Source organism: Rhineura floridana, chromosome 5 (assembly GCF_030035675.1).
Source record: "Rhineura floridana isolate rRhiFlo1 chromosome 5, rRhiFlo1.hap2, whole genome shotgun sequence".
In the NCBI taxonomy this organism is placed as follows: Eukaryota; Metazoa; Chordata; class Lepidosauria; order Squamata; family Rhineuridae; genus Rhineura; species Rhineura floridana.
In genome coordinates, this window is record NC_084484.1 from 174,183,507 (window position 1) to 174,210,237 (window position 26,731).

The 26,731-nt window shown below is 43.4% G+C and overlaps 2 protein-coding genes across 4 annotated transcripts in view; one reads left to right on the forward strand and one right to left on the reverse strand.

The window, feature by feature from the left end:
* The window catches only part of ME3 (malic enzyme 3), a 148,178-nt gene extending 137,761 nt beyond the window's left edge, over positions 1 to 10,417 (forward strand). For all 3 annotated transcript variants that reach the window (XM_061628895.1, XM_061628896.1, XM_061628897.1), the window contains 4 exons: positions 1,809 to 1,951; positions 2,642 to 2,815; positions 3,952 to 4,050; positions 8,762 to 10,417. In XM_061628895.1, coding sequence (XP_061484879.1) covers positions 1,809 to 1,951; positions 2,642 to 2,815; positions 3,952 to 4,050; positions 8,762 to 8,923 — 578 coding nt within the window. In that variant the 3' untranslated portion in view covers positions 8,924 to 10,417. The remainder of the gene's footprint in view (positions 1 to 1,808; positions 1,952 to 2,641; positions 2,816 to 3,951; positions 4,051 to 8,761) is intronic.
* Positions 10,418 to 20,990: 10,573 nt separating this feature from the next.
* The window catches only part of CCDC81 (coiled-coil domain containing 81), a 34,348-nt gene continuing 28,607 nt past the window's right edge, over positions 20,991 to 26,731 (reverse strand). Inside the window, exons 13-15 of the mRNA XM_061629620.1 lie at positions 25,998 to 26,224; positions 24,978 to 25,103; positions 20,991 to 21,353 (exon numbers count right to left, since the gene is read on the reverse strand). Coding sequence (XP_061485604.1) covers positions 21,212 to 21,353; positions 24,978 to 25,103; positions 25,998 to 26,224 — 495 coding nt within the window. The 3' untranslated portion in view covers positions 20,991 to 21,211. The remainder of the gene's footprint in view (positions 21,354 to 24,977; positions 25,104 to 25,997; positions 26,225 to 26,731) is intronic.

Consider the following 26,731-nt stretch of genomic DNA (forward strand, 5'->3'; position numbering starts at 1 on the left):
GAATGTAGGTGTTTTGCCTGATTTTGCAGGGTTGGGGTGAGTTCTGAACAACGCTAGTTTTTCATGCGAATGAGTATCTTGCGGTGCTGAGGACAGCTTCTTAGATTTCCAGATATAACCCGGGCCACAGAAAGGTGGGGAGCCCCTTTCCCATGCCCTTCTAGTCTCTTGTTGGCTGAGCAGGTGTTAGGGCAGAGGAGCACTCTTGCCCTGTTCCATCCTTTTCCGGACTTTCCCACTGTTCGCAGTGGGAATAAAAATCAAAGTAATTAAAGTACCCCAGTTCCTGAGCTGGTATAATTTCCTGCCTGGTCTGGGGAAGTGCTGGGTGATTAGGATCCATGCCTTCCCTTACTCCTCCTGGTCCCAGCATACCTGCATTTCATCCCTGATGACATCAGACCTCTGACATTGGTGGGGCTGGGACTTGCGAAGCAGCAGGGAGGGTGGTGATCCAACACTGCGTCTCCCTCTCTGAGCTCAGAGCTCTCACTCTCTGCCCTCAGGAAGGGTGATCCAATTCATCCTATGAGCCCTGGCCAGTGGCGGCTGGTGCTTTTGGGGAGCGATAGGGCAGAAGGCAGAGAGACCAACAGTAGGTGGAGCCAGAGCCAAGAACAGGCAGAGCCAACTCATTCTAGTCTCCATCCTTCTCCCTGCTCAGTTCTACAAAGGCAACACTGAGATTAAGGAGGAGGCTGATGGCCAGCGCCACCCCCTGGGACTGGTTGCAAATAAGGAGGCAGACAAGTGGGGGCAGACTGAGGTTGGTGGGGCAGCGCTCCAGTCGCCCTCATGGACCAGGCCTACTAAACTCCATTGCCCCTGGGACACCCTTCAAAAAGTCATGGGACTGCAGGGCCCATATCTTTTATTTAGACATGGTATTCCCGATCTCTATGTGTGGATGTGAAAGCTGAACAGTGAAAACAGCGGATAAGAGAAAAATCAACTCATTTGAAATGTGGTGTTGGAGGAGAGCTTTGTGCATACCATGGACTGCAAAAAAAACAAATAATTGAGTGTCAGAACAAATTAAACCAGAACTATCATTAGAAGCTAAAATGCTGAAGCTGAGGTTATCATACTTTGGACACATCATGAGAAGACATGATTCACTAGAAAAGACAGTAATGCTGGGAAAAACAGAAGGGAGTAGAAAAAGAGGAAGGCCAAACAAAAGATGGATTGATTCCATAAAGCAAGGCACAGACCTGAACTTACAAGATCTGAATAGGGTGGTTTATAACAGATGCTTTTGGAGGCCGCTGATTCATAGCATCGCCATAAGTCGTAATTGACTTGAAGGCACATAACAACAACATCCAAAGGACTATTGTTTTCAGGCAACTGATGTCTGGAATAAATAAAATACTACGCGATGTAATCTTGGAACGTGGGGTTGTTACATTCTGGGGCTGAGAACTAGCAGGTAGGCTTCCCCCTACCCACCTGCAATTTAGACTACTGTTATGCAGACCCATAGCCAGGGGAACTAAGGGGCCTGCCCCACCTAAAGTTTTCCACTCCGCATATTTTTATTACAAAACAAATTATGCCCCCCTACTTTTTTAGTGCCCCCCAACATTTAGGCTGACTACATGCTTGCTGCTGTGTATATATTTGTATCCTCCCATTATCCAAGGAGCTCAAAGCAATACCTTGGCCGTGCAACAACCCTGTTAGGTAGATCAGATTTAAGAGATGATGATTTACATGTTTCCTTCCAAGCCAGGTATGGACTTTATTTTCTTATGGTTTTGTTTGTTTACTTGTTCTTTCTCTTGTTATTTCTTTACCTGTTGTAGGTGTGGCTGCTATTGCAGGAGCTTTCACAGATAAAGTTTTGAAGGACATGGGGACATCCAATGAGAGGCCAATCGTGTTTGCCCTGAGCAACCCCACGAGCAAAGCAGAGTGCACGGCAGAACAGTGTTACCGCTTAACAGAGGTAAGGCGGTCCTTGTTGCTGCTTCTCAATATGTCTCCTTATCATTTTAATCGTTACAGTAACTTTAGCGCAGAATGGGTGCCCGAATCTTGCTTTTTTTCCTCCTCCTAACCCACTCTTTTTTCTTTGTGTGTCATGTCTTTTAGATGGTAAATCTTATTATTGATTTTGCTCTGGGATCCTTTTCAGTAGAAGAGCAGGGTAAAAATACTTTAAATAAATATATTAAATGAATAAATAAATGATGCTACATAAAAACGTGTATTTTTATGGATCAGGCCAGTAGCCCATCTAGTCCGGCATCCTCTTCTCACAGTGGCCAGCCAGATGTGCATGGGAAGCCCACAAGCAGGACCTGAGCACAAGAGCACTCTCCCCTCAGCAACTGGTACCCAGCAACAGAAGCATAACTGCCTCCGACTGTGGAGGCAGAACATAGCCATCACGGCTAGTAGCCATTGATAGCCTTATCCTCCACGAATTTGTCTAATATTTTAAAGCCTTCCAAGTTGGTGGCCATCCCTGCCTCCTGTGGGAGCGAATCCCATCGTTTAACTGTGCGCTACGCAGATGCTGTTCACAAGAGGCTTCTGTTTATTTTCCATTTCCATTCAAGCTGCGTGGAGTGCTTGCAAACTGGAGGGTGGCTGTTATATTGAGCAGCACAAATCTTTCTTGCTCTGTTCACAGGGCCGAGGTATATTTGCAAGTGGGAGTCCGTTCCCAAAAGTGACCTTGCCAAGCGGACAGACCTTCTTCCCAGGCCAAGGAAACAACGCTTATGTTTTCCCAGGAGTTGCTCTAGGAGTTATCGCCTGCGGAGTCCGGCACATCTCTGATGACATCTTTCTCACCACAGCAGAGGTTTGGGACCTTTTTTTATCCTTCCGCAATTATGGTGAATTAACATTTTTAAGGACGGTACCCGTTGTCCGTTATTGCCTGTTATATTTGGAAGTCCTTCCCAGAACACCTGCAACCTTTAGTTGCTGGTTCTGCTGTATAAAGACCTATACAGCTTGGGACCAGGATACCCAAAAGATTATCTCAGCCGTTATATATCCAATTGATCACTGAGCTCTGTAGGAGAGGGCCTGTATTGTGATGGTGCCTACACTTTAGAATTCCCTCCCCTTAAATATTAGCTAGGTGCCATCTGTATTGTCTGTTTGACGCCTACTGAAGACCTTCCTCTTTCAGCAAGCCTTTTAAGTAGACACCTTATCCCAGTCTGCATGTGTATTGGAATTGTTTTTTGATGTTTTACCACTTACATGTTTGCTGCCCTGGCTCCTATAGATATATATATATAAAGCTGTACGAAGTTAGTTAAGCTGGGCCAATGCTGACCCTAGCACAGGGGTAGAGCAGATCCTTTTCATGCAGCAGAGCCCAAGTTCAATCCCAGGCAACTCCAGTTAAAAAGATGAGGTTGCAAGTGATAGGAAAAAACTCTGCTTGGGACATTGGAGAGAACTGCTGCCAGCCCCCCCAAAAAGGCTTGCCTTCCTCAACGTGGTACCTTCCATATGTTTTGGACCTCAACTCCCATCATCCCTTACTGTTGGCCATAGGATGCATGGGAGTTTATTACTGTTATTATTATTATTGATTACATTTATACCCCGCCTTTCTTTTCGTGATAGAAACCCAAGGCGGCTTACATATGGTTCCCAGGCGGTCTCCCATCCAGACACTGACTAGACCTGACCCTGCTTAGCTTCAGCAGAGTGCTGGTCTCATGTGCCTTCAGACCATAGACTGGGACCAGTTATAGCCAAAACATCTGGAGGGCACCATGTTGGAGAAGGCTGAAATAGGCAATAATGGGCTGGACGGAATAATAGTTTAAGATAGCTTCCTACAAAGAGCTTGCATTGAGAAGGTCTTCACATTTTTCCTGCTGAATCTTTCTGCTGAGTGCTACCAGATGCACAGTGTTCTTGACCCTGTTGAAAACCATAGCCCAACATGAAGCGATCTCCTTTCCTCCTTTCTAGTCAATTGCAGAAGAAGTTACTGAAGAGAATCTTGCTGAAGGAAGATTGTATCCACCTCTGAGCTCCATTCGAGACGTCTCCTTCAAAATTGCTGTGAAAGTAAGAATTGTAGCCTTTTTGTTTTGGCAATGAGACATTCAAAGTCCTCCTATCAAAAACAATCTGGTTATACTCCTGTCTCCCTTGCTCTCCAAAATGGTGCTGAAATACCAAGTGAGGGTGACCTGATAAATATAAAGTGCATAATTGTCACCGCCAGTGCCCAGTCCGTGCTGGACATAGTTGCAGCCAAAAGAGGGGGTCTGCTTAGGGCTCAATGAGATCCTATTCTTTCCCTGCAGAGCAGTTGTGGGCGTAGCCCTACAGGAGCAACAATCCAGTTAGATAAGTATGGATAAAGTAGGTGTGCATGGGCACCCAATACCCAAAACTGGCCAGCTGACTACAATGCACGTGTCCAGCCAGTGCGGTGTAGTGCTTAGAGCTAGGACCTGGGAGACCAGGGTTCAAATCCCCACTCACCCTTGAAACTCACTAGGTGACCTTGGGCCAGTCGCTGCCTCTCAGCCAAGCCAACCCCCCACAGGGTTGTTGTGAGGGAACATTGGGAAGGGTAGAACCATGTATACCACCTTGAGCTCCATGTAAGAAAGAAAGGTTATAAAAGAACCAGTGAAGGAGGAAGGAAGAGAGCTCCATTGAGCTCGTTGTCAGTCCCCCTCCTCATGCCGGGGAGATGGATCCTGTGCATATTATTATTTAGATCCCAGAGTGGGTTACCATGGTTTAAAGACAGGTTACAACTGTTTTATGTCTTTATTTGTGACACTTTCTAGTCTCTGCAACCCGGAGGGAGTCTGGGCAGTGAACTGTGTTTGCATTTGAAACGCAGCAAAGTGTTAGCCCCCTGCCCCCTTTTTCTCCCTAGTTCCCCATAGCTGCCCCAAGACTATTCTTGTCCATGATTCTCCAAGCAAGCCAACTTGTAGGGCAGGAGTGGGGAACCTTTGGCCCTCCAGATGCTGCTGAAAATGCTTGGAAGTTGTTTAAAAACACTATATTAGAAGCTCAACTGGAGTGCATACCGCAGACCAGAAAAGGTACCGCCAGGGCCAAGAAGATGCCAGCATGGTTAACGAGCAAAGTCAAGGAAGCTCTTAGAGGCAAAAAGTCTTCCTTCAAAAAATGGAAGTCTTGTCCAAATGAAGAAAATAAAAAAGAACACAAACTCTGGCAAAAGAAATGCAAGAAGGTAATAAGGGATGCTAAAAAAGAATTTGAGGAGCACATTGCTAAGAACATAAAAACCAACAACAAAAAATTCTATAAATACATTCAAAGCAGGAGACCATCTAGGGAGACAATTGGACCCTTGGATGATAAGGGAGTCAAAGGTGTACTAAAGAATGATAAGGAGATTGCAGAGAAGCTAAATGAATTCTTTGCATCTGTCTTCACAGTGGAAGATATAGGGCAGATCCCTGAACCTGAACTAACATTTGCAGGAAGGGATTCTGAGGAACTGAGACAAATAGTGGTAACGAGAGAGGAAGTTCTAAGCTTAATGGACAATATAAAAACTGACAAATTACCGGGCCCGGATGGCATCCACCCGAGAGTTCTCAAAGAACTCAAAGGTGAAATTGCTGATCTGCTCACTAAAATATGTAACTTGTCCCTTGGGTCCTCCTCCGTGCCTGAGGACTGGAAAGTGGCAAATGTAACGCCAATCTTCAAAAAGGGATCCAGAGGGGATCCCGGAAATTACAGGCCAGTTAGCTTAACTTCTGTCCCTGGAAAACTGGTAGAAAGTATTATTAAAGCTAGATTAACTAAGCACATAGAAGAACAAGCCTTGCTGAAGCAGAGCCAGCATGGCTTCTGCAAGGGAAAGTCCTGTCTCAGTAACCTATTAGAATTCTTTGAGAGTGTCAACAAGCATATAGATAGAGGTGATCCAGTGGACATAGTGTACTTAGACTTTCAAAAAGCGTTTGACAAGGTACCTCACCAAAGGCTTCTGAGGAAGCTTAGCAGTCATGGAATAAGAGGAGAGGTCCTCTTGTGGATAAGAAATTGGTTAAGAAGCAGAAAGGAGAGAGTAGGAATAAACGGACAGTTCTCCCAATGGAGGGCTGTAGAAAGTGGAGTCCCTCAAGGATCGGTATTGGGACCTGTACTTTTCAATTTGTTCATTAATGACCTAGAATTAGGAGTGAGCAGTGAAGTGGCCAAGTTTGCTGATGACACTAAATTGTTCAGGGTTGTTAAAACAAAAAGGGATTGCAAAGAGCTCCAAAAAGACCTCTCCAAACTGAGTGAATGGGCAGAAAAATGGCAAATGCAATTCAATATAAACAAGTGTAAAATTATGCATATTGGAGCAAAAAATCTTAATTTCACATATACGCTCATGGGGTCTGAACTGGCGGTGACCGACCAGGAGAGAGACCTCGGGGTTGTAGTGGACAGCACCATGAAAATGTCGACCCAGTGTGCGGCAGCTGTGAAAAAGGCAAATTCCATGCTAGCGATAATTAGGAAAGGTATTGAAAATAAAACAGCCGATATCATAATGCCATTGTATAAATCTGTGGTGCGGCCGCATTTGGAATACTGTGTACAGTTCTGGTCGCCTCATCTCAAAAAGGATATTATAGAGTTGGAAAAGGTTCAGAAGAGGGCAACCAGAATGATCAAGGGGATGGAGCGACTCCCTTACGAGGAAAGGTTGCAGCATTTGGGGCTTTTTAGTTTAGAGAAAAGGCGGGTCAGAGGAGACATGATAGAAGTGTATAAAATTATGCATGGCATTGAGAAAGTGGATAGAGAAAAGTTCTTCTCCCTCTCATAATACTAGAACTCGTGGACATTCAAAGAAGCTGAATGTTGGAAGATTCAGGACAGACAAAAGGAAGTACTTCTTTACTCAGCGCATAGTTAAACTATGGAATTTGCTCCCACAAGATGCAGTAAGGGCCACCAGCTTGGACGGCTTTAAAAGATTAGACAAATTCATGGAGGACAGGGCTATCAATGGCTACTAGCCATGATGGCTGTGCTCTGCCACCCTAGTCAGAGGCAGCATGCTTCTGAAAACCAGTTGCCGGAAGCCTCAGGAGGGGAGAGTGTTCTTGCACTCGGGTCCTGCTTGCGGGCTTCCCCCAGGCACCTGGTTGGCCACTGTGAGAACAGGATGCTGGACTAGATGGGCCACTGGCCTGATCCAGCAGGCTCTTCTTATGTTCTTATGTTCTTATGAACTACAACTCCCATCAGCCCCAGCAACCATGGCCAGTGGCCAGGGATGATGGGAGTTGTAGTGAGCAGCATCTGGAGGGCCAAAGGTTCCCCGCTCCTGATGTAAGGTATTGAGTTGCGTTTTGCCTGAATACACAGAGAGGTATATTTTCCACCTCTCTGGCAAGGAGGGAGAAACACAACTTTGCAAAGTATACCTTTTAAAGATAATTTCCATGAATTCCACAATGAGTATCACGATCTGTGCATAACCCTGCAGATGGCAGATTCTGATTTGGCTTGATGTTGGCTGTCTTCCTGAGCCAATTCTCCATCTCTTGGGCCAAAACATAAAAATAGTTAGTTTTTTAACATGTTTTTGTCTCAGCCGTCATTCACTTGGGGGTGATCTCTGCCACTCCCTTATGAAGCAGGTCCTGTGCTCAGAACATGTCATATTCTGCATTCCAGTTACTTAGGGTGTCATAAGTTAGTAACATATGGTATCCCAAGGGCCATCGGATTTTGCAGATCTCAGAGAGGGAGATCCGTGGGCAGAGCAGGAGATCAATATGTAAAGAGAAATAAATAAATAAATAAATAAATAAATAAATAAATGTGTAGGGGGTTGTGTGTGCATTCGTGAATATACACACAGCAGAGGTTGGTGGCTCAAATGTCAGTGGGGCAGTGAATCCACTTCCAGGTTTTCATCCGAAGTGGAAGCATGTTGGACAGCTCCTTGAAAGTTCAGAATAAAACCCCAAGTTTTAAAACTCCACTGACATTGGAGCCACCAGCCTCCACAGTATACACACACACACAATTTATGTACTGCTTAATTTTAAAAAGTAGACATAAATTTAGATAGATAGATAGATAGATAGATAGATAGATAGATAGATAGATATTAGATAGATAGATAGATAGATAGATAGATAGATAGATAGATAGATAGATAGATAGATAGATAGATAGATAGATAGATAGATACTGGCATACCCCACTTAACGTCGCTTCACTTAACGTCGCCTCGCTATAATGTACATGCTCCATACGTCCCCATACCCTGCTTAACGTCCGTGCACGTCGCAATAACGTACACTTTATTGGCATGATGCCGCTGCCATCTAGTGGTGATTGCGTGCAGTACAAGTGAAAACAATTGCTTCATTTAAAAGTTTATTTTCGCTTAAAGTATACTCTCCGGTCCCATTGTGAATGTTAAAGCGGGGTATGCCTGTAGATAGATAATTCTTGATTTGGTGGCCTTTGTAAAATTAAGCTCAGTCTGTGTATACCTGAGCAGTTAGCAAAACTTTATATGCCTTCTGTAAGTCCTGACAGAGAAGAAAGACCCTGTTGCATTGCACTGAAGCCCTACTTCAGCCATTGCAGTTCCTACTCAGCCTCTGAGTGGGGATTTGGAGCTCATCCAAACCCAATGATCTCTCCCAGCCTTCTTTATCCTGGTGCCCTCCATATTTTTCGTACCAAAAGATCTGGAGGGCACCGGGTTGGAGAAAGCTGCTCTACTCACTGCCTTCTCTCCTCTTGCTCTCGCTTTTAGGTTGTTGACTACGCCTACAAACACAACTTGGCCTCCTGGTATCCAGAGCCGGAAGACAAAGAAGCCTTTGTTAAATCCCTCATTTACAGCCCTGACTACGAGTCCTTCATCATAGATAAATACCAGTGGCCACAGGAAGCCATGCAGACTCAAAATATTTAATGTTCCTCTTACATTTTTTTTAAAGAGACTCTGACCCTTAAAATGCTCATGTTTCTACCACCTTGGAAATCAACATGTCTTCAAGTTTGTAGATTCCTTAGCTATAGATGGAGGGATGAGCAGGCACCCATCTTTACTTTCTTAAAAAATATATACAAACAGATCTGAGCCAGAAATAGCACAAAGTGAACAGGAGCCATTTGTGCTTCCAAGCAAAGGGATAGAGGGCCATGCTTAGAATCACAGAATAGGAGAATTGGAAGAGGCCTATAAGGCCATCAAGTCCAACCCCGTAGGAAAGAGCTCAACGGTTTCATCCTATTGTCTTCCTTCTCTAAGCACTCACCGCAACTTTATGGAAAACATTCTACACTAAGGACACCATCCCCCACTACACTGCCATAACCTCCCACCCCCACCATTCCCAGGGCTAACGCAAGGAGCTGAGCTCCAGAAAACCCCACTTTAACTGGGGCTGAGAGACCCCACAACTAAGGATGGAGGAATCTGTCAGTTTTGGCTTCATTCAGGTTATCCTGAAGGCACATAACAACAACAAGCCCAGATCTCCACATTTCCAAATCAGTTTGTGATTGGGGGGGGGGGTTTCACACAAAAATCCACCAGCATTTTAGTGTTTCTCCTAATATACACATTTGTATATGCAATTTTGCCTAATATACATAATTTTGCAAGCATAGTAGAATGTATTTTTGTACATTATTTTTGCCTAGATGTGCATTTTTATGCACTCCTTCCCCTAATATACACATTTTTGTACACACTGGTTGGAGAACTGCATTGTAAAATTCAGGGAACATAAAGGGTAGCTGCATTTCAGTTTGCATATTGTTTCAGGAAGTAGCATTGAGTTCAAATGTGAACTGAACTAAATTTCCCCCCCCCCAGCCAACCCAACCACCACATAGCAACCACTGGCACTGCTGGTGTGAATTGGAGCTGTTGCAGCAGTTCTCAGCCAGCACCTTGCCAGGGGTTCTGCAACTGTTTCCACCAGTCCTAGCAAGTAAGAAGGTTGTTGCATGTCAGTTCGGTTGTGCAGTCTTTTGACCACAGGTATGTCTGCAGTCTGCCACAGTTAATGAGGGAAGCCAGTACTTCCTCTAACACACACATACCACTGTACACTGCAGCAGGGTTGTAGATGGAGCTTTCAGTTAGGGCTGAGATTCACTTCTTGGTGCTAGTTCAGTCGGATTCTATCAAACTGGCAGGTAGTTCCATTTGTGTTTGTTTTCCGCTATCTTCTGCTTTTACCATTTTGCATAGAGTAGGCTGTTCAGTTTCATTTAGCAAAGCAAAGACACAAACATCCCATGTTAGGAAAAGCCATGGAAATTTGTAGCATTTAGGTTCAGTCCTCAGCGATAGCGAACATGCAAACTACCGGGGAGTCTAGTGCTAAATTTGATTCCAGCCAAATTTTCATCCCTCCTTACTTTCAATAAACACAATAAAATTTCCACTACTCAACTTCCTGATCATCAGTATTCACTCTGTTCGGTTTATATAGTGCAATGTTATCGTAAATGAATGAGAGTTCTGGGCCAAGTCTTGTATATCAGCTGCATATTGCAGCCCTAGAATCCCTTCTATTTACATCCCCTCGGGGTAGTCATTAAGGATGAAGGAGAAGTTTGTTAGGTTTGCATTTTAACATGAGCCTAACTAATTTTGACTTCCAATACAATAACCCAAACACAGCTGTGCTCCAAAATTTGCACTTCTCCAAATTTTGCAATATGGTTCTCTAACAAAAAAAAAATGCATATTTATTATGGGAGAAGTACACATAAAATGCTAATGTTAGTAAACATATTAATGTATAAAATGTATTATAGAAAATTCCTTTCAAAAATATGTGGATTAGGCAAAATTGCAAACAAAAATGCATATGAATTTTCACATTGAATTGTTTTTTTAAAAAATTGCAAATGGATGTGGAAATGGGGTGAACTAAAGACTGGAAAAATCAGAAACAGAAAAAAACCAAAACTAGCAGATTCATCCATTCCTAGCAGACATGCCATGTGGAGCCCACGTCCTATAGTTTGTCAGTGCTATGGAAATAGCAGTCAAAACGTCTGAAGCCCTCATAATATTTGTGAACAGTGTTCTTTAGACAATACCATTAAGGCTGGCCTTTACTAATTTCTGTATAAAAAGAAATAGATGTGTCATAGTAACGCAAAACGTAGCTTAGATAGAGAGAAACCATTGTACCAGATGTAACACCTACGTTTCCTTTCAATGGCCGAAAAAAAGCAGCTCATAGGATTTGTACCATAGAGCTAATGAAAAAACGAAGTTTTTCCAAGTTGAGAAAATGAAGTTAAGGCAGCGCTCTGATTGCCAACTTTTTAACCATCTTCTGTAGCTGCCTCTCTAAAAGCCACTTGAGCTGCAGCAGTGAGTAGGTGTTAGGTTTAGCCCCATGCTGTGAAAAGCTTCAGTGAGTGATTTCTGCATTTCAAACCTTTGCTTGCATCCACACCATACAGTTAAAGCACTCTTATACCACTTTAACAGTATGATTTCCACCCACCCACCCAAAGAATCCTGGGAACTGTAGTGTTAAGAGTTGTTAGGAGACTCCTCACAGAACCACAATTCCCTGCACCATTAACAAACTACAGTTCCCATGATTCTTTGGGGGAAAGCCATAACTGTTAACTGAGTGTTTTAAATAGATAGTGTGCATGTGAACATAGACACAGGAGCTGGTTTTTTTGGGAGGGGGGAAAGGGGGTTAAGTCCAATTGGCAACCCTAGACAGAGACATCTTTTTTATCTGTGAGGAGGTTCCTTACACTTAAAAATAAGAGACTGTAAATTTAAGAACTGGTTTACACATTCACAATAATCACATGGTGACAACCCTGCTGTGACTGTACCACTTTAGATATGGAGATAGAATAGCCAGATGCAAATGAGGACAGGGCTCCTGCACTTTCAATAATTATATAAAGGAGGAAAAATTAGCAGGCAGACTACACTTTGTGACTATCTTCTGCAGTTATTGAAGGTACAGAAGCCCTGCCTTCCTTTGCATTTGGTCATCCTATTGGGGGAGTGTACATTTGAATGCCTCCATTTTTTTAAGCCACCTCTCTTGACATAGAAAAGTAGCATATCTAACTGAGAACTTTTCTCCTTGATGTACTAGCTTTCTACAATCTGGGGTTTATTTATGTTTCATATGGAGGAGCAAATATGTTGGGACGTATTACCCTTACTTAAATTGCTTTTCCACCCACTCCTAAAAATTGTTGCCACTTACAAAAAGCAAGATCACTCGGCTGCCTCATTCTGAATGGAAGGATCCTCCTGTCCTCATCTATAATAGCTTCAGCAAATAGAGGCAGCCACTTTCTGCTCTGCACTAACAGTCCCTCTGCCCTTCAGCTGTAGCCTCAATGTTAAGACAGAAACATAATTTGGCATCAGGGTGGTCATATTTTGTGGCCTTCATTGCAAGTCTATTATAATATTAACATCTATTGTGCAGGATATCAGATACAACAACGAAATTTTAACCTCAGAGGCTACATTTTTTTAAAAGTTTGTTGTTCCTTATACTAAGCACAATGCAACACCCAAAGTATCATAGTGTTTGGATTCAATGGGAGTAGAAGTACACGCCAAAATTCCACCAGGGCTAGTGCCTGATTCAGGAGTCTCTGTCAAGTAGCACTCAATAGGTTATAGTCAACTATGTCCTACTTAGAGTGAGTCATTGAAATTAGTGAACCTAAGTTTGTCATTTCTGTTAATTTCAGTGGGTCTACTCTGAGTAAGACTAGCATTGGATACTACCCCTTATCTCCAGCCACTCATCCAGAGGTTTATTATCAAGGCTGTGTGTCATAATGAGCCCTGCTTAATCAGCCCAAAGGTCCATCTAGTCCAGCATTCTATTTTTAACTGTAGCCAATCAGATGCCTCCGGGAAGCCCAGAAGCAGGGTGTAAAGGCAGTAGCCCTCCCTCTCCTGTTGCCCCCTAGCAACTGATGCTATTCATTGGTATCCTGTCCCTGAAAGTCCTAAAAAGCAAGAGTAACTTCACTGAGTAGGCAGTTCCATTGGGGGAAAAATATGAACCAATATCGTTCCGTGTCTTGAGGTCTGTGTCAGACACAATTTCATGTTAGCAAAACCAAAAGAAAATGTAGCAGTTTCTAAATCTGAGCAGATGTTTTTGGAACAGGTTTTTCACACGGGAAAAATGGGCAGGGAGAACAGGAGGTGAGAAAATAAATGAGAAAGTTGGAAAGATTTCAGTGACAGGTGGGTTTACCAGGACGAGCAGTGATAGCAAAAGTGTGTGTTTGCAATCCTTTTTTCTGACTAAGGCCCCATCTGCACTAAACAAGTAAAGCAGTATTACACCACTTTAAAGAGTCATGGCTTCCCCCAAAGAATCCTTGAATCTGTAGTTTCTGAAGGGTGCTGAGAGCTGTTAGGAGACCACTATTTCCCTTACAGACTTCCAGTTCCCAGAGTTCCCTGGGAAGAGGGGTTCATTGTTAAACCACTCTTAAAAACAGAACACTGACTGTAATAACAAGTCTGCAGAGAGCACAGCAGATGATGGAAGATCCTGCCAACTCTCCCTGCAGCTCCCATTCTAGTGCTGGAGTTGCAGACTGGGAAACTTGGCTCCACATTTTGTGCATGCATTTTCCCCATTTGGATTGGGTCCTATGAGGATTACAGGTTTCTGGCTGTGTAAATTAGAAGAGCTATTCAAGTTATAGAAGAGCTATTCAAGTTACAGAAGAAAGAGCATTCACTTGCCCTCAGATGAATTTGCAACACTTTTCTAAAAGGGGAACATGAGCTATAATCTGTTTTTAACACAATACAAAAATTAACCTGTGATGAATTATAATCACAGTGCAATCATCCTCTAAACTAAATTGCATCTCACTAGACCAAATATCAGTGTTACTGAGGTGATGAATGATTCTGAATGTTACCAGTGCTTCAGATAGTCAGTAATTTTCTGCAAATGCCAGCCTGTGGACAACAAAATCCTTTTGTCAAGTCCAGCTGACCTGTTCAAGGAGATTTTTGCTTCATCAAGTGATTGCCTTAATTCAAAATCTCTTAAGTGCTATGCTTGAATTGGAATGTAAATTACAAGAATAAACACACAGCATCTCTGACATTTAATATGAAAAGGAAGAAGCTATTTCCAGCTGTTTGTGATGACTGTATGTAATTGAGTTCGCAGCAGAGCTATGCTCAGTCTGTCACTATGATTGGGGTGCTCAAAATGTAGAGTGCAATTCATCTGAAATAATTTTGCCTCCATGAACTCAGTTATTCCCACTTGAGTCACCATTTATCTACCATCATTTACTTGCTAAAGACTGTCAGTCAAGGCCATGTGATGCAGCCTCAGGCTGCGTACACACCATACATTCAACGCACTGTCACACACACATACCTCCAAGGAATCCTGGGATGTATAGTTTATTATGGGTGCTGAGAACTGTAGCTCTTTATTATTTTTTATTTTTATTTTATTTAGTTCAATTTTTATACCGCCCATAGCAAAGCTCTCAGGGCGGTGTACAACAAATAACCACAGTTCCCAAGATTCTTTGTGCTTTAAATATATGGTGTGTACACAGCCTTAGCTACCAAAAGTGTAACACAACAAGGCTCCCTCCACGCATTCAGCTTGCATGCACACACCCACACCACAACACCAGTCGGGACACAAAGGCCCACACAACAAGCCTGCCTACCGGATTGCCATATTCACACAAACACATAACAGCCACATAGGATAGCACCACAGAAGAGGCACTCCCTCATAGCTTGGTGAATGTATGAAGGGGGCCCTGAATGGTCTGTGTTTTCCCTCCATAAGCATCTGAGTTTATTGTCTTTTGGAGCTCAACAGTGGCCATTTGCAGGAATTTTTCCAGGAGGGGGCAATAAAACACTGAACGGGGGGGGGAACAAGCTAGTTTCTCACAAAGAGAGGGACGGAATAGTGTCTGTCCATTTTGACTCATATCTCCAGTTCTACAAATGCTAAAAATGTCCTCTTAAAAAAAATATCATTGCTGGGGATCTGGAGATCCATTATGGTTCATCCCCAGCCACTGATACACTCAACCATGATTTTTCTACAGCTGACAACATCATCTCAGTGATACACACGTTTTACCTCAGTGGAAGTGGAGAGTGTTATTCCATGCTAGGCTGCTTTCAGACATGGGGCTGATTGCGTTAGTTTGACAGATTTAAAAGGTAGCGCTTCTGTCCCAATTTCTAAAATTCCTTTCACACTGCAGTACCTTTCGCGTTAAGGAACAGCAGCTTTTTCAGCCAATATACTGGCATTTTGCGCTACTGTCACACGGCTTCTTTTCGTCCCTCACACATTATACACATGCACACTGTTCCCCACTGTGTAAAAGGTCTAAGATCTCGTCCCGTCGCCATGCAAGCCCTCTCCCTTTAGAATCTGACTTTTAAAATTATTTTAGTTGTATCAACACAGGGGTGTGTGTGGGAAATGCTGCTGCTATCTGCGCTGATGCTGGAATACCGATACAATTTTAGTCAGGCAAAAAAAACCCCGTGCAACTAAAGGGCGGGAATGCACTGCATACTGGGATGCCTGACACATGATCGGCTGCAGCTAGCAGAAAACTCCCACGGTTTTCTGAGTTCCAAGCCTTGGTGATTATTTCTGGTATCATTTATCATGGAAATTTGCACCATATTTCACTAGAAGTCCGGAGCTAGCTTGTACATAGTGTGAAATATCAAATATAATGCGCAAATTACCAGGTAAGAAATAGTCAGAATAACGGAATAAAGTGCAGTGTGAACGCAGCCCTAGTCCTCTTTAAAGTAGACCCACTGAAGTTAATAGACATCACTAACTTAGGCTTATCAATTTCAGTGGGTCTACTCTGGGTAAGACTTGGTTGAATACAACCCAAAGTCAACCATAACACAGAAATCTGAATGGAGCAACTTTGACCCCACCTAGGGTTGGTAATTTCTCTTCCCCTTCCCCCCCCCCAACACCATTCTCCTGTGCCTTTAACAATAGCCTGATAACAGAGAAAGCAATATTTTATTTCCATGCCAGGAAACGTTGCCCTTGCTCCATTTCAATTAAAAAAGCAGGCAGGCGGCAGGCCTAACCTCCCCCCTCCTATTCACAAATAAGGGAAAAATCAGCTCCACCTTCTGGAATTCAAGTACATTTATAAATAAGAATTTCTAAATTATGCCACTGAATAATAGCCTATCTTGCTGTAAGTGTTGTTAGAAGGGAAACTTTTTTTTTACCCAGAAGCCCCTGCAGTTAGAGCAACACTATGTCACCATATAGCATTGTTCTGACAGCCTGGGGAGGTGAGGGGAGTAGCCCCCTGTCGGCACTAGGGGTTGGCTTTGTATGTCACCCACCCATCCACCCAGCAAAAAAGACCCCATCAGAGCGATGTTGAAGGGGGAGGTTAAAGCAACCAACAGACGCAGGAAGCAGCCACACGTCTCAGGTGGTTAGTTAATTTCCCATTCGTTTCACACACTTTGTGCTTCAAACCCTCCTCCAAATTCAGCCAAAAGGTCTTCTGTAAGAACTTTTCACTGAGCTCAAGATACTTAGATGTTTGCAGCCAAGCTCAGAATATTTTGTAAAGGATCTTGCTGAGGCCTTTCCCAACATTTTGCTTAGTGTGTGCTGCAAGTTGCTGGTTCATGTCAGCTCGGGAACATATTCCAGAGGCTAAGAAGAGATCTCTGTGACCCTTTGAAAGTTGGGAGATGTGCTGTTTCCTGAATAATGCACTTTCTATAAATAAAATGGAGCCTCATGATCCAAAAAGTGGCTCTCTCAAATTAGCCATCAACCATTCTTACCATTATCTTTCCACATGATAATGGTCTGATGGATGCTACTGGTCACACTCAGTATGTAATCCTGCGCTAAAGCACTTAGAATGTTCCAGTGTTGTTCTTTTAATTACTGAAAACCTCAGACAAAGATGAATGTGTTGGCTGCTTTCTTATTTAAACTGTGAAAAAGCCCAAGACAGTGACTTCCAGTACAGTGGTTTTGTAACTCGACAGCACTGCATACTTAGGTATATCAGAATTTGTGTGTGTGTGTGCGTGTAAGTCTATTAAAACTCTGATTACAAAAATGCAATTGCGTCCAGTTTAAATATAACTTGCACCAAGAATCTGGCACTGTGTATGGATCTTACCAGCTAAAACCAGAATAAAATTATTTCTGTGAAAATGCAGATGGCCAATAACATGTTCTGTTTTAATGTAGCAGAGATAGGAACTCATGTTTACTGATTTCCTTGAATGTGCAACTCCACAGTGTTCAGAATAGCTTACAAGTTTGATATTGCAAGAGGGCCTCTTCTCGTGACCTTTAAGAGCTATTTTACTGAGATGTGGTGCCACATCACTGGTGGCTGGTGCCCATTGGAATTGGCAGGGGTGGAAGACAAGGAGACCAGCACTGGTCAAGCCAGAGCTAATGACAGGCAGAGCCAACTAAGTAGTTTTGTCCCCATCCTCTGGATTTCTACAAGGAGAAGACTGAGACTAAGGAGAAGGAAGAAGCTGACAGCCAGTGCCACCCCTGGACTGGTTGTAAGGAAGTAGGCAGGCAGGTAGGGTCTAGCTGAGAGCAGACAGGTTGGTAAGGCAGCACCCCATTTTCCGTCATGGACCAGCTTCCACTGTGTAGTCTAGTGATGAGGAATGTGAAGGTCTTGCTTTAGATTGCACTTCTCCTACAAACTGACCAAGAGTTTGCCTTATGCACTCTGCAATCCCTTAAGTCTCCCACCTTTAATATAGAGATAATACTGGCCTATCTTACATGGTCTGTTTCCTCACTAGGGCATTAATGTGAATGTGGGTCAATTTATCTATGTATCTGCGCCATCAGCCACCGCACACTTTCAGTTTTATGCATCCAAAATCTATTTCAGTGTTTCCTGTTCCTCAATGTTTAGAGAGCAGCGCCTGATGGAATGATTTCAACAAGCCTTTTAAGTAGAGGCCTGCTTCTGGGTTGGAATTGCTTTTTAAGATGTTTTTAAAGCTTTTTTTTAGATGTTTTTAAATATGTTTTGTTTTAATGTTTTTAAAGATGTTTTGTTTCAATATATTTTAAAGTATAATTTTTTAATCTGTTTTTAAGATGTTTTAAGAGTTTTTTTAGTATTTTGTTTGCTGCCCTGGGCGCCTTCTGGGAGAAAGGGTGGGATATAAATTTAATTTTAAAAAATTCCCTGTTTGCGTTTGTGTTGGAATTGCTTTTTAAGATGTTTTTAAAGATGTTTTTAAAAAAGATGTTTTAAGATGTTCTGTTTTAATACGTTTTTAAAGATGTTTTAGTATGTTTTTACAGATTTTTTGTTTTAATGTTTTAAAGTCTTTTGTTTTTAAGATGTTTTAGAGTGCTTTTAGTGTTTTTGTTTGCCGCCTTGGGTTCCTTCTGGGAGGAAGGGTGGGATATAAATGTAATAAATAAATAAATAAATAATGTATTTGAACTGGGTGGGGTTGTCCTGTCCTCTGAATTAGTACTTACACACTCACCGTAAGTTCTGGAAACCTATGGTCGCTTGTGGGTGTTCATGTAGATATTTGTTTACCCCATGTATGCACCTTTTAATTTTTTTTAATGTAAGTTTTTCAATATACCAGATTTGCACAAAACAAACAAAAAATGTGTGTGTGCCTTCAAGCCAGGCAAGGATTTGGCATCACTGGCATGAAGAGTTGGTACCTCACTCCCCTTTTTCCAGTCCACCCTCTATACCTACACCTGCCAAATTTATTGTTAACACAGCTGATTTGTGCAAAAATACATTTGAACTATTATTATTATTATTAACAACAACAACAACATTATTGTTGTTATTAAATTACCGGTGCCTTCAGCAACAACTAATAGGAAAAGGCAGGTTGCATACTTTTCTTTGGAGTGAAAAAAGCCAAATGGAAATATGGCGTGTGGCAACTGGGGACAAGGGAGAACTTCAATTCAGTTTGTATTTCAAGCCGAATCTAATTTGCAGGTTCCAAAACAATAAGAGAACCAAACCACAGCTATCCTTCAAAATTCACACTTATCCAAATTTTGTAATTCAGTTCTCCAACCAACCAATGTTTACAAAAATGCATACATTAGGGGAAGCGTTCGTAAAAATGAATGTATTCATGAAAATAACATACAAAAATGCATTGTATTATGAGAAATTACTTGCAAAAATGTGCGCATTCATCAAAACTGCAGACAAAAATACATAAATTCACACTAAAATGCTGAGGAATTTTCAGGAGGATTTTTTTTAAAAATAGCAAATTACTGCAGAAATGTGAACTAAATTTCAGACTTGAAAAATGAGAAACTGGGAGAACTGAAATGAAAGATCCTTCCATCCCTAGTGTTGACAGATGCCACTGAGAGAACAGTCACCACACCTGTACTAAACCACACACACACACTGCAGTGCATCCACAGCACAATAACATGCAAGTGTATACTGGATTTCCCCCCCTTATCAGATCATCTGTAGATCAAGAAAATCTGAATTTAATAGGGAAAATATATAGGCCGCCATTTTGACGAGGAAGACGTCATGTTAATATCAAAAAGAAACTTCAGATCTAGTGTGAACAAGCCCATAGTAGTTGTAAGGCAAGGCTAAAAAAACCTTTTTTTTTAGCCTGAGGGCTGGGTTCCCTCCAGGGGCTATATACCCTTACAGCAGGCGACCTTGCGGCAGGGGGACCTGGTGGCTCCATGTCAGTGAGGCAGTGAAATCTCCTCTGGGTTTTAGTCTGAACTTTCATGGAGCTGCCCAAGGCGCTTCAGCTCGTTCAAGGTTTCAACTAAAACCTGGAGTGGATTCCACTGCCCCACTGACACAGCCCCTGCCTTGGGACAGTCACTCTTGCAGCCTAATCCACCTCACTCACAGGTTTGCTGTGAGGCTAAAAGCAAGAAAGTGAGCTATGTATGCCTGAGCTCTTTAGAAGAAAGGTAGGATAAAAATGCAATTAAAAAATAAACCTATCCTACACCCAGTTCCAAATCCATTGCTCTGTCAGTGATTTATGCATCAGGACTCTTATCACACAAGGCGTGTTCATATTATTCCGTATGCAACTGGCACAAGGTGGTTTTGTGCCTAATTAACACATTTATTTATTTTTGCCACTAGCACCCAGTGTCAGACTCCAGACAATGCCATGTACACACATGCAATATTTTTCTTATCAAGCCACTTTTGTTTCTACTTGACACTTCCAACTAGCCTTGAGATAACAGATTCCACGGCTTGTAGTCAAGGTGTAAACTTAATACGTACAAAGCACATCAGGAATCACCTTGATACTAGGACCATATTCAGTTCCAGAGCATGTTCTGAAGGCATATAATGTAGCAACCCTGATGAAGCTAAGCAGCTCCTAATTTGAAGCAGCAGCAGCAGCAACAACAACAAAGGCTTTTCTGTACTTAAATCAGGAGTGGGGAACCTTTGGCCCTCCAGATGTTATTGAATTACAACTCCCATCAGCTCCAGCAAACATGGCCAGTGATGACGGGAGTTGTAGTTCAGCAACAGTTGGAGGGCGAAAGATTCCCCACTCGTGACATAATTGATGCTGCTGAAACCAAGAAATCTTGGGGTGAAACCAGGAGTTTTTCAGGGGGGTTGTGTGCAAAAGGACTATCAGTTCAGTTAAGATATGGAGAACACATTCCTGAGCTGACTATATGCTCAAGGGCACCTTGTTCCTTAATTCTAAGTGTATGTCCAGCTCATGCATCCCTGAGCACTTAGTTGCACCGGGCTCCAGTTGGTAGATCTTGAGGTTCTGGTAAGAAAACAAAAGTTGACCCCATAGGCTTCAAGAGTGTCCCCCCATATATTATGGTACCAACCCCCCACCCACCCACATACACATTCCCTCCCAAAAAAGTAAACACGGCACTTGGCACTAAAGCAAGAAAGCTATCACCAGGGCACTTCCATACTTTTTTTAATTCAACATAATTCTTCATAAAAACCACACTGAAGGCAGGAGGACAGGAACCTTAAGCCAGAAAGCAGCAGAAAAGGGGAGAATATATTGCACAGAGCTGCAAGACTCCAATCAAGCACATCAAAGCCATCAGATTTCTTCTTTCTTCAAAACGATTTTTGAAAATTACAGGATGGAAGAGGGAAGGAACAAACAGGTGAAGTTGCTTCATACTATCAACCGGGATCCAGGGATGTATTTATTGTCTATCCAAAGGTTTGTTTCCCCGTTGTTGCCTATGCTTCTCTTACACTGGTAGCAATGGCGATACCTCGCACACTGATCAAGTAGCAGGAGCTTGTCCCCAGCGCTGGAATGAAAGGAGATGCAGCTTAGCAAAAGCAACGCACATCCTTAACGAGAAAGGTCAAGCAGCTACTACTCCTCAGATATAGGAAGATAGCAAGCTGCCTCATCCTGAGTCAGCCCATCAGCCCACCTAGCTCAGTGCAGTCTACAATGACTGGCAGCAGCTCTCCAGGGTTTCAGGCAGGGGTCTTTTCCAGTCCTACCTAGAGATGTGGGGCATTGGACCTGGGAACTTCTGCATGCCAAGCAGATGCTCCACCACTTACAGCCCTTGAGATACCTAGAAGTACCTCCAGCTCATCAGGACTGTACCAGTTTATAGCAGGGGCCACCAATGTGGTGCTCACAGGCACACATGTGCCCACGGAGGCCTCCCCCACTGAAACAAGGCTTGAAAGATGTGCTCTGCTGTAGCTATTAGAACTGGTTATGGGATGTGCTTGGATGCGGTGCCCACAATAGGCTTTCCAGTTTGTAAATGTGTACACAAGCCCCCCAAAATGTTGGTGATCCCTAGTTTATAGCAAGGATGGAGAATCTGTAGCTCTCCAGGTATTTGTTGGACTCCAACTCCTATCATCCCTGAGCACTGGCCATACTGGCTGGGGCTGATGGGAGTTGGAGCCCAATATCTGGAGTGCCACAGATTCCCCCACCCCTAGTTTACAGAATGTAGACTCTGTGGAAAGTGGTGAATCACACGTTCTGTTAAGTGTTCAATTCCCAGCATCTCCAGCTAAACATTTTCAGCTAGGACCTTGGAGAGCAGGTGCCAGGGTAGACAATTCCTGGCTAGATGGACCAATCAATTCAGTGTAAGGCAGCTTAGAATACCAATGATGCTCACTGCCATTATACATCAGTAGGGTCGCCATAAGTCGGAATCGACATTTACATTTTAATCCGTGGACCTCCAGACATTGTTGGGACTCCCAACTCCCATCTGCGCTGGCCAGCATGACCAATGGTCAGGGATCAAGGGCGCTGTAGCCCAACAACATCTTGAGGTCCACAAATTAGGCTCCCCTATTTTATGTGTTGTGAACTATCCTGAAGGCTCGTTAGAACCATGTTGGAGTATAAATAATTATTTTTAATGTAGATATTTATCTTCAACAGTGGATGCTCAGAAGGTTGTTGAATGTCCCCAGTTTTTGGTAACATGAGACATATACTGCCTATGAACACTGATTATATAGCCACAAGAATGGCTGTATACTATAATGAGCATGGATTTTTTGCATTCCGCAATGTTAAATTGAAAATACCCCCCATGCCATTCTGATCCTTCCCATAAACTCATTTCAAAACAAAACCTTACAAAACATATAGTCCTGAACTCAGAAATGTTTGCTTAACAACCCTCTAAATTTTCATGGTGATACACAAAACAGTCAGAGAGAATCGAGAGTTCAAAGTGTAGAAGAGAGAGAAAAACCAGACCCCTTTTGGACTTTTTTGTTGAAATTTGTTGAAATTAATTAAAAATCAGCCATGTTCACAGAGTACCTGTAATCCTATTACTGACCTTGCCCCATATTCTGACCTTCATCTTCTATAGTTTAAAAGTTTAAAAAATGCCTGGCTGATTTTTAATTAATTCAAATTTTTTTGGCTTGAACTCAATGATAATGTCGGGCATGCTCAGTAAGAACCAACTGTCAGTGTTCCAAAAATCAGACTCCCAACTGCTGGGCTTACCTAATCAGGGGGCCACACCCACGCCAGACTTTGATTTCACATGAGACAGTCATGGCTTCCCCCAGAGAATCCTGGGAAGTGTAGATTGTGAAGGGTGCTGAGAGGAGACTCATATTCCCCTGACAGAGCTCCAGTGGCCAGAGTGGTTTAACAGTCAGCTGCTCTGATTGAAGCTCTGTGAGGGGAACAGGGCATCTCCTAGCAACTCTCAGCACCCTTCACTAACTACACTTCCCAGGATTCTTTCGGAGAAGCCATGACTGCCTAAAGTGAAATAACAGTCTGGTGTGGATGTGGCCAGGAAGAGCTTTGGTTTAAATTTGGGTGGGAGGCTACACGTGCCTGCTGTGGAATAAGGCACATGTTACCAAATTCTTCCAAGCTACACAGAAAGTGGATTGGACTGTGAAAGACCAACCCAAATTGTGTTTGCATTTTGACAAATTTGTAGGGCAATACAATAGACAGGTCAGGTCTCCTGCTCCATTCACTATAGCTGCCCAATTCCCCTGCTTTTTAAAGTTTGATAGAAATATCTGTTGGCTATAGGTGCATTCTTAAACTGCAAGGTTTCTTGCCTATGTGAATATTCAATTTAGTCAGTCCTGTGCCAAATTTTCTCCATGTTCCAGTTTTCAGCATGAAATACCCTCTTTCGAAGATGCCGGATTTTTCCGTTTTGCAAAATAAAGTGTTGCTTTTAATTATTTTAAACAGGACAACACACTTGATGTCAGGATACTGCCATAGTTGCTGCTGCTTCAGAAGTCTCTAGGTCTATTTTCTTCTGTAAGTCGCACGGTGTGATGTTTCGCCACTAACAGGATTCCACACTGGGAACATCACGTGGGGACGCAAGACACGTCCTCACGTGATAGGTGGTGGATAAAAAGTCCAATGAGCCAAGACAGCACTTCAGGATATGTGAAGGCAATTATAAGCAATGACTGATGACACATGATTTTATGACAAGTTGCTATGCCAATTTCAAACACAATGCTGAAATTTTCAAGAACGCAGCCTCCTCACAAAATAAAGCCACAATTAGGGGAGATATATATACAATTAGAGCAGAACCAAAACTGTGTCGAATTGCTATCAATAGACTTTTACATCCTTTTACAATAAGGCAAGACACAATAACTGACTTTCAGTTATAATAGTGAGGGCTAGTTAAGGTGTTGGACTAGGACCTGGGAGACCTGGGTTCGAATCCCCACACAGCCATGAAGCTCACTGGGTGACCTTGGGCCAGTCACTGCCTCTCAACCTCCGAGGAAAGCAATGGTAAACCCCCTCTGAATACCGCTTACCATGAAAACCCTATTCATAGGGTCGCCATAAGTCGGAATTGACTTGAAGGCAGTCCATGTCCACTTTTTACACATTCTTCCGCCTAGGGGAAGAGCCATAGCTGAGAGGTAGAGCATCTGCTTTGCATGCAGAAGGCACCAGGTTCAATCCCCGGCATCTCCAGGCAGGGCTTGGGATATACACAGTCTGGAACCCTGGGGAGCTGCTGCCGGTCAGTGTCGACAATACTGACTTGGATGGCCCAATGGTCTGACTCAGTAAAAGGCACCTTCCTACGTTTCCTATTCTTGCACAGTTCTCCAACTGGAGAAGCATTCAGAGGAGCAGGGGAGGATATTGATACCAAGGGGTCCCAGTGCTATGTGACTATCACTTCTGGCATGAAACTGAACATGGCCATCTTGGGTAGAGGCCAGTGCCAAGCAGAGAGTCCTTAGCGCTACAGAGATGCTGGGACAGAGTGTCATGATATTGCGATCTAAATGGCAGCTTTCTGTACGAGACTTAGAACTCCAGGATGCTCGTCACTCTAGCCTGGTTCCTTGCTCTAGGACTGGCCAAGAAAGAGGCAAAATGGGGGGGGGGGAATAGGACTCCTGCTGATCCTTACCGCTTAAAGAGTTGCTCTTCATAATCCCGTTGCCTTTTCAACCCCGCGCTCTTCTTCCAGTCCTCCTGCATGGCTAAGTTCATTTGGAAAATCTTCTCAAGGCGCGCTCCTTTCTCAGCTATCAACCTAGGAAAGCAGGGGGAAGAAATTCAGATTCTGAGTCCTTTCAGCTCATGGCCCTTCCCGGTGCCTCGTCAAGGTACACAGTACCTAAGAGTGGCCAAGTTATTGCGGCACCCAAGGCAGAAAACTACACACACACTTGACTTTGGGAATAAAAAATGGGACTGAAAATACAATTGTAATACATTTTTGGAAGCACAGTGAGGAGGAGAGCCTGGGTGGGAGTCCAGAGTCTGTGAGTTCAAATCTCCACTCGTGTCCCCTGGGTGTCAAGGCCCAGCTAAAGATCACCCCCACAGGGAGTGGCTCAGGGGTGACGTGCCCTGCCACCTGTGCAGCTGTGGGCAAGCTGCATAGTGCCAAGGAGCCCAGTTGCCCCATAGGTGGCAGTTGTGGACAAGGAAGGGACTGGCTTGTGCAGCTGTGGCAAGCTGAGCAGGTCCTAGCCAGCTGGGGAGGACTAGCCTCAGAGAAGGCAATGGTAAACCCCCTCTGAATACTGCTTACCGTGAAAGCCCTATTCATAGGGTTGCCATAAGTCAGGATCGACTTGAAGGCAGTCCAATACATTAAAAAAATTCCTTGTTGACCTTTCATGACACCCACAAGCGGACACCCTCCCACTGTCTAGCATTTCAACTCCAGCAAGTTGTTACACAAATACTGCAAGAACAAATACCAGAGTTTGCTTTTTTCCTCCTGCCTCCCAATCGTTTTTCCTTTTAGCTTGTGTCTTTTAGATTGTAAGCCTGATACTTGTAACCCATTCTGGGAGCCTTTTTCTTTATTTGGCTGGGTAACAATGCTTTAAATAATCCTAAAAAGAGTAGGGCTGGCCCTGGCCCCAACTCTGCATGCATACGGGCAAAACCATAGTGCAACAATTTCTGTTCTTACTGCTTCTTTGCTCTCTGAATCATATCTGCTGCTCTCCTCTGATCGACCAGCTCGCTGATGATGGCCGCCCGCTTGTGGTCCGCAGCCGCCTGCAACTGGTATTTGGAATATTCCTGGGCTCGCTTTTTTCTTTCATCCATTTTGTCATTATTCATATCATTCTTCCCAAAGATGATCTCAGCTGAATCAGGCTCGTACTGCGGCAACGGAGTCGGCTTCATCTTTATCTGTGTCCAAATTCAAGAGAAAATTAAACTGAAGAAAAGGAGCCTTACTCGCAGCTCTTAGCACTGCTTTGGTAAGCAAGAGGAAACAGGCCCAGGGAAATGACACATCCATGTATACCACTATGTGTGAAGGCAGAACAAGTGTCTATAATGCTATGTGTTCAATACAGAATGTGTTCCTAGAGTGCTATGTGTGACTGCAGATTGGAACCCCCTCCCAGCCAGCCATCATGGTTTCCAGGGATAGAATTCACAGCCAATTTGCTACCAATCTGCACCACAGAGGAGGCAGGAGAGGAGCCCCCCCCCAGGCCAAAAGATAGAGCAGAGGCCACGGCAACAGCCACCCTGGGTTCCTACTGGGGGGAAGGATGGGATGTAAATCTAATAAATAAATAATAAATAAACAGCCTCCCCAAACAGAGCCAGACCATGGAGGAGGAGGAAGAGGCACCACCCTACAGAGCAAACAACAGGCTGCAGGCTGGGATGAGCGAAAATTCTGCT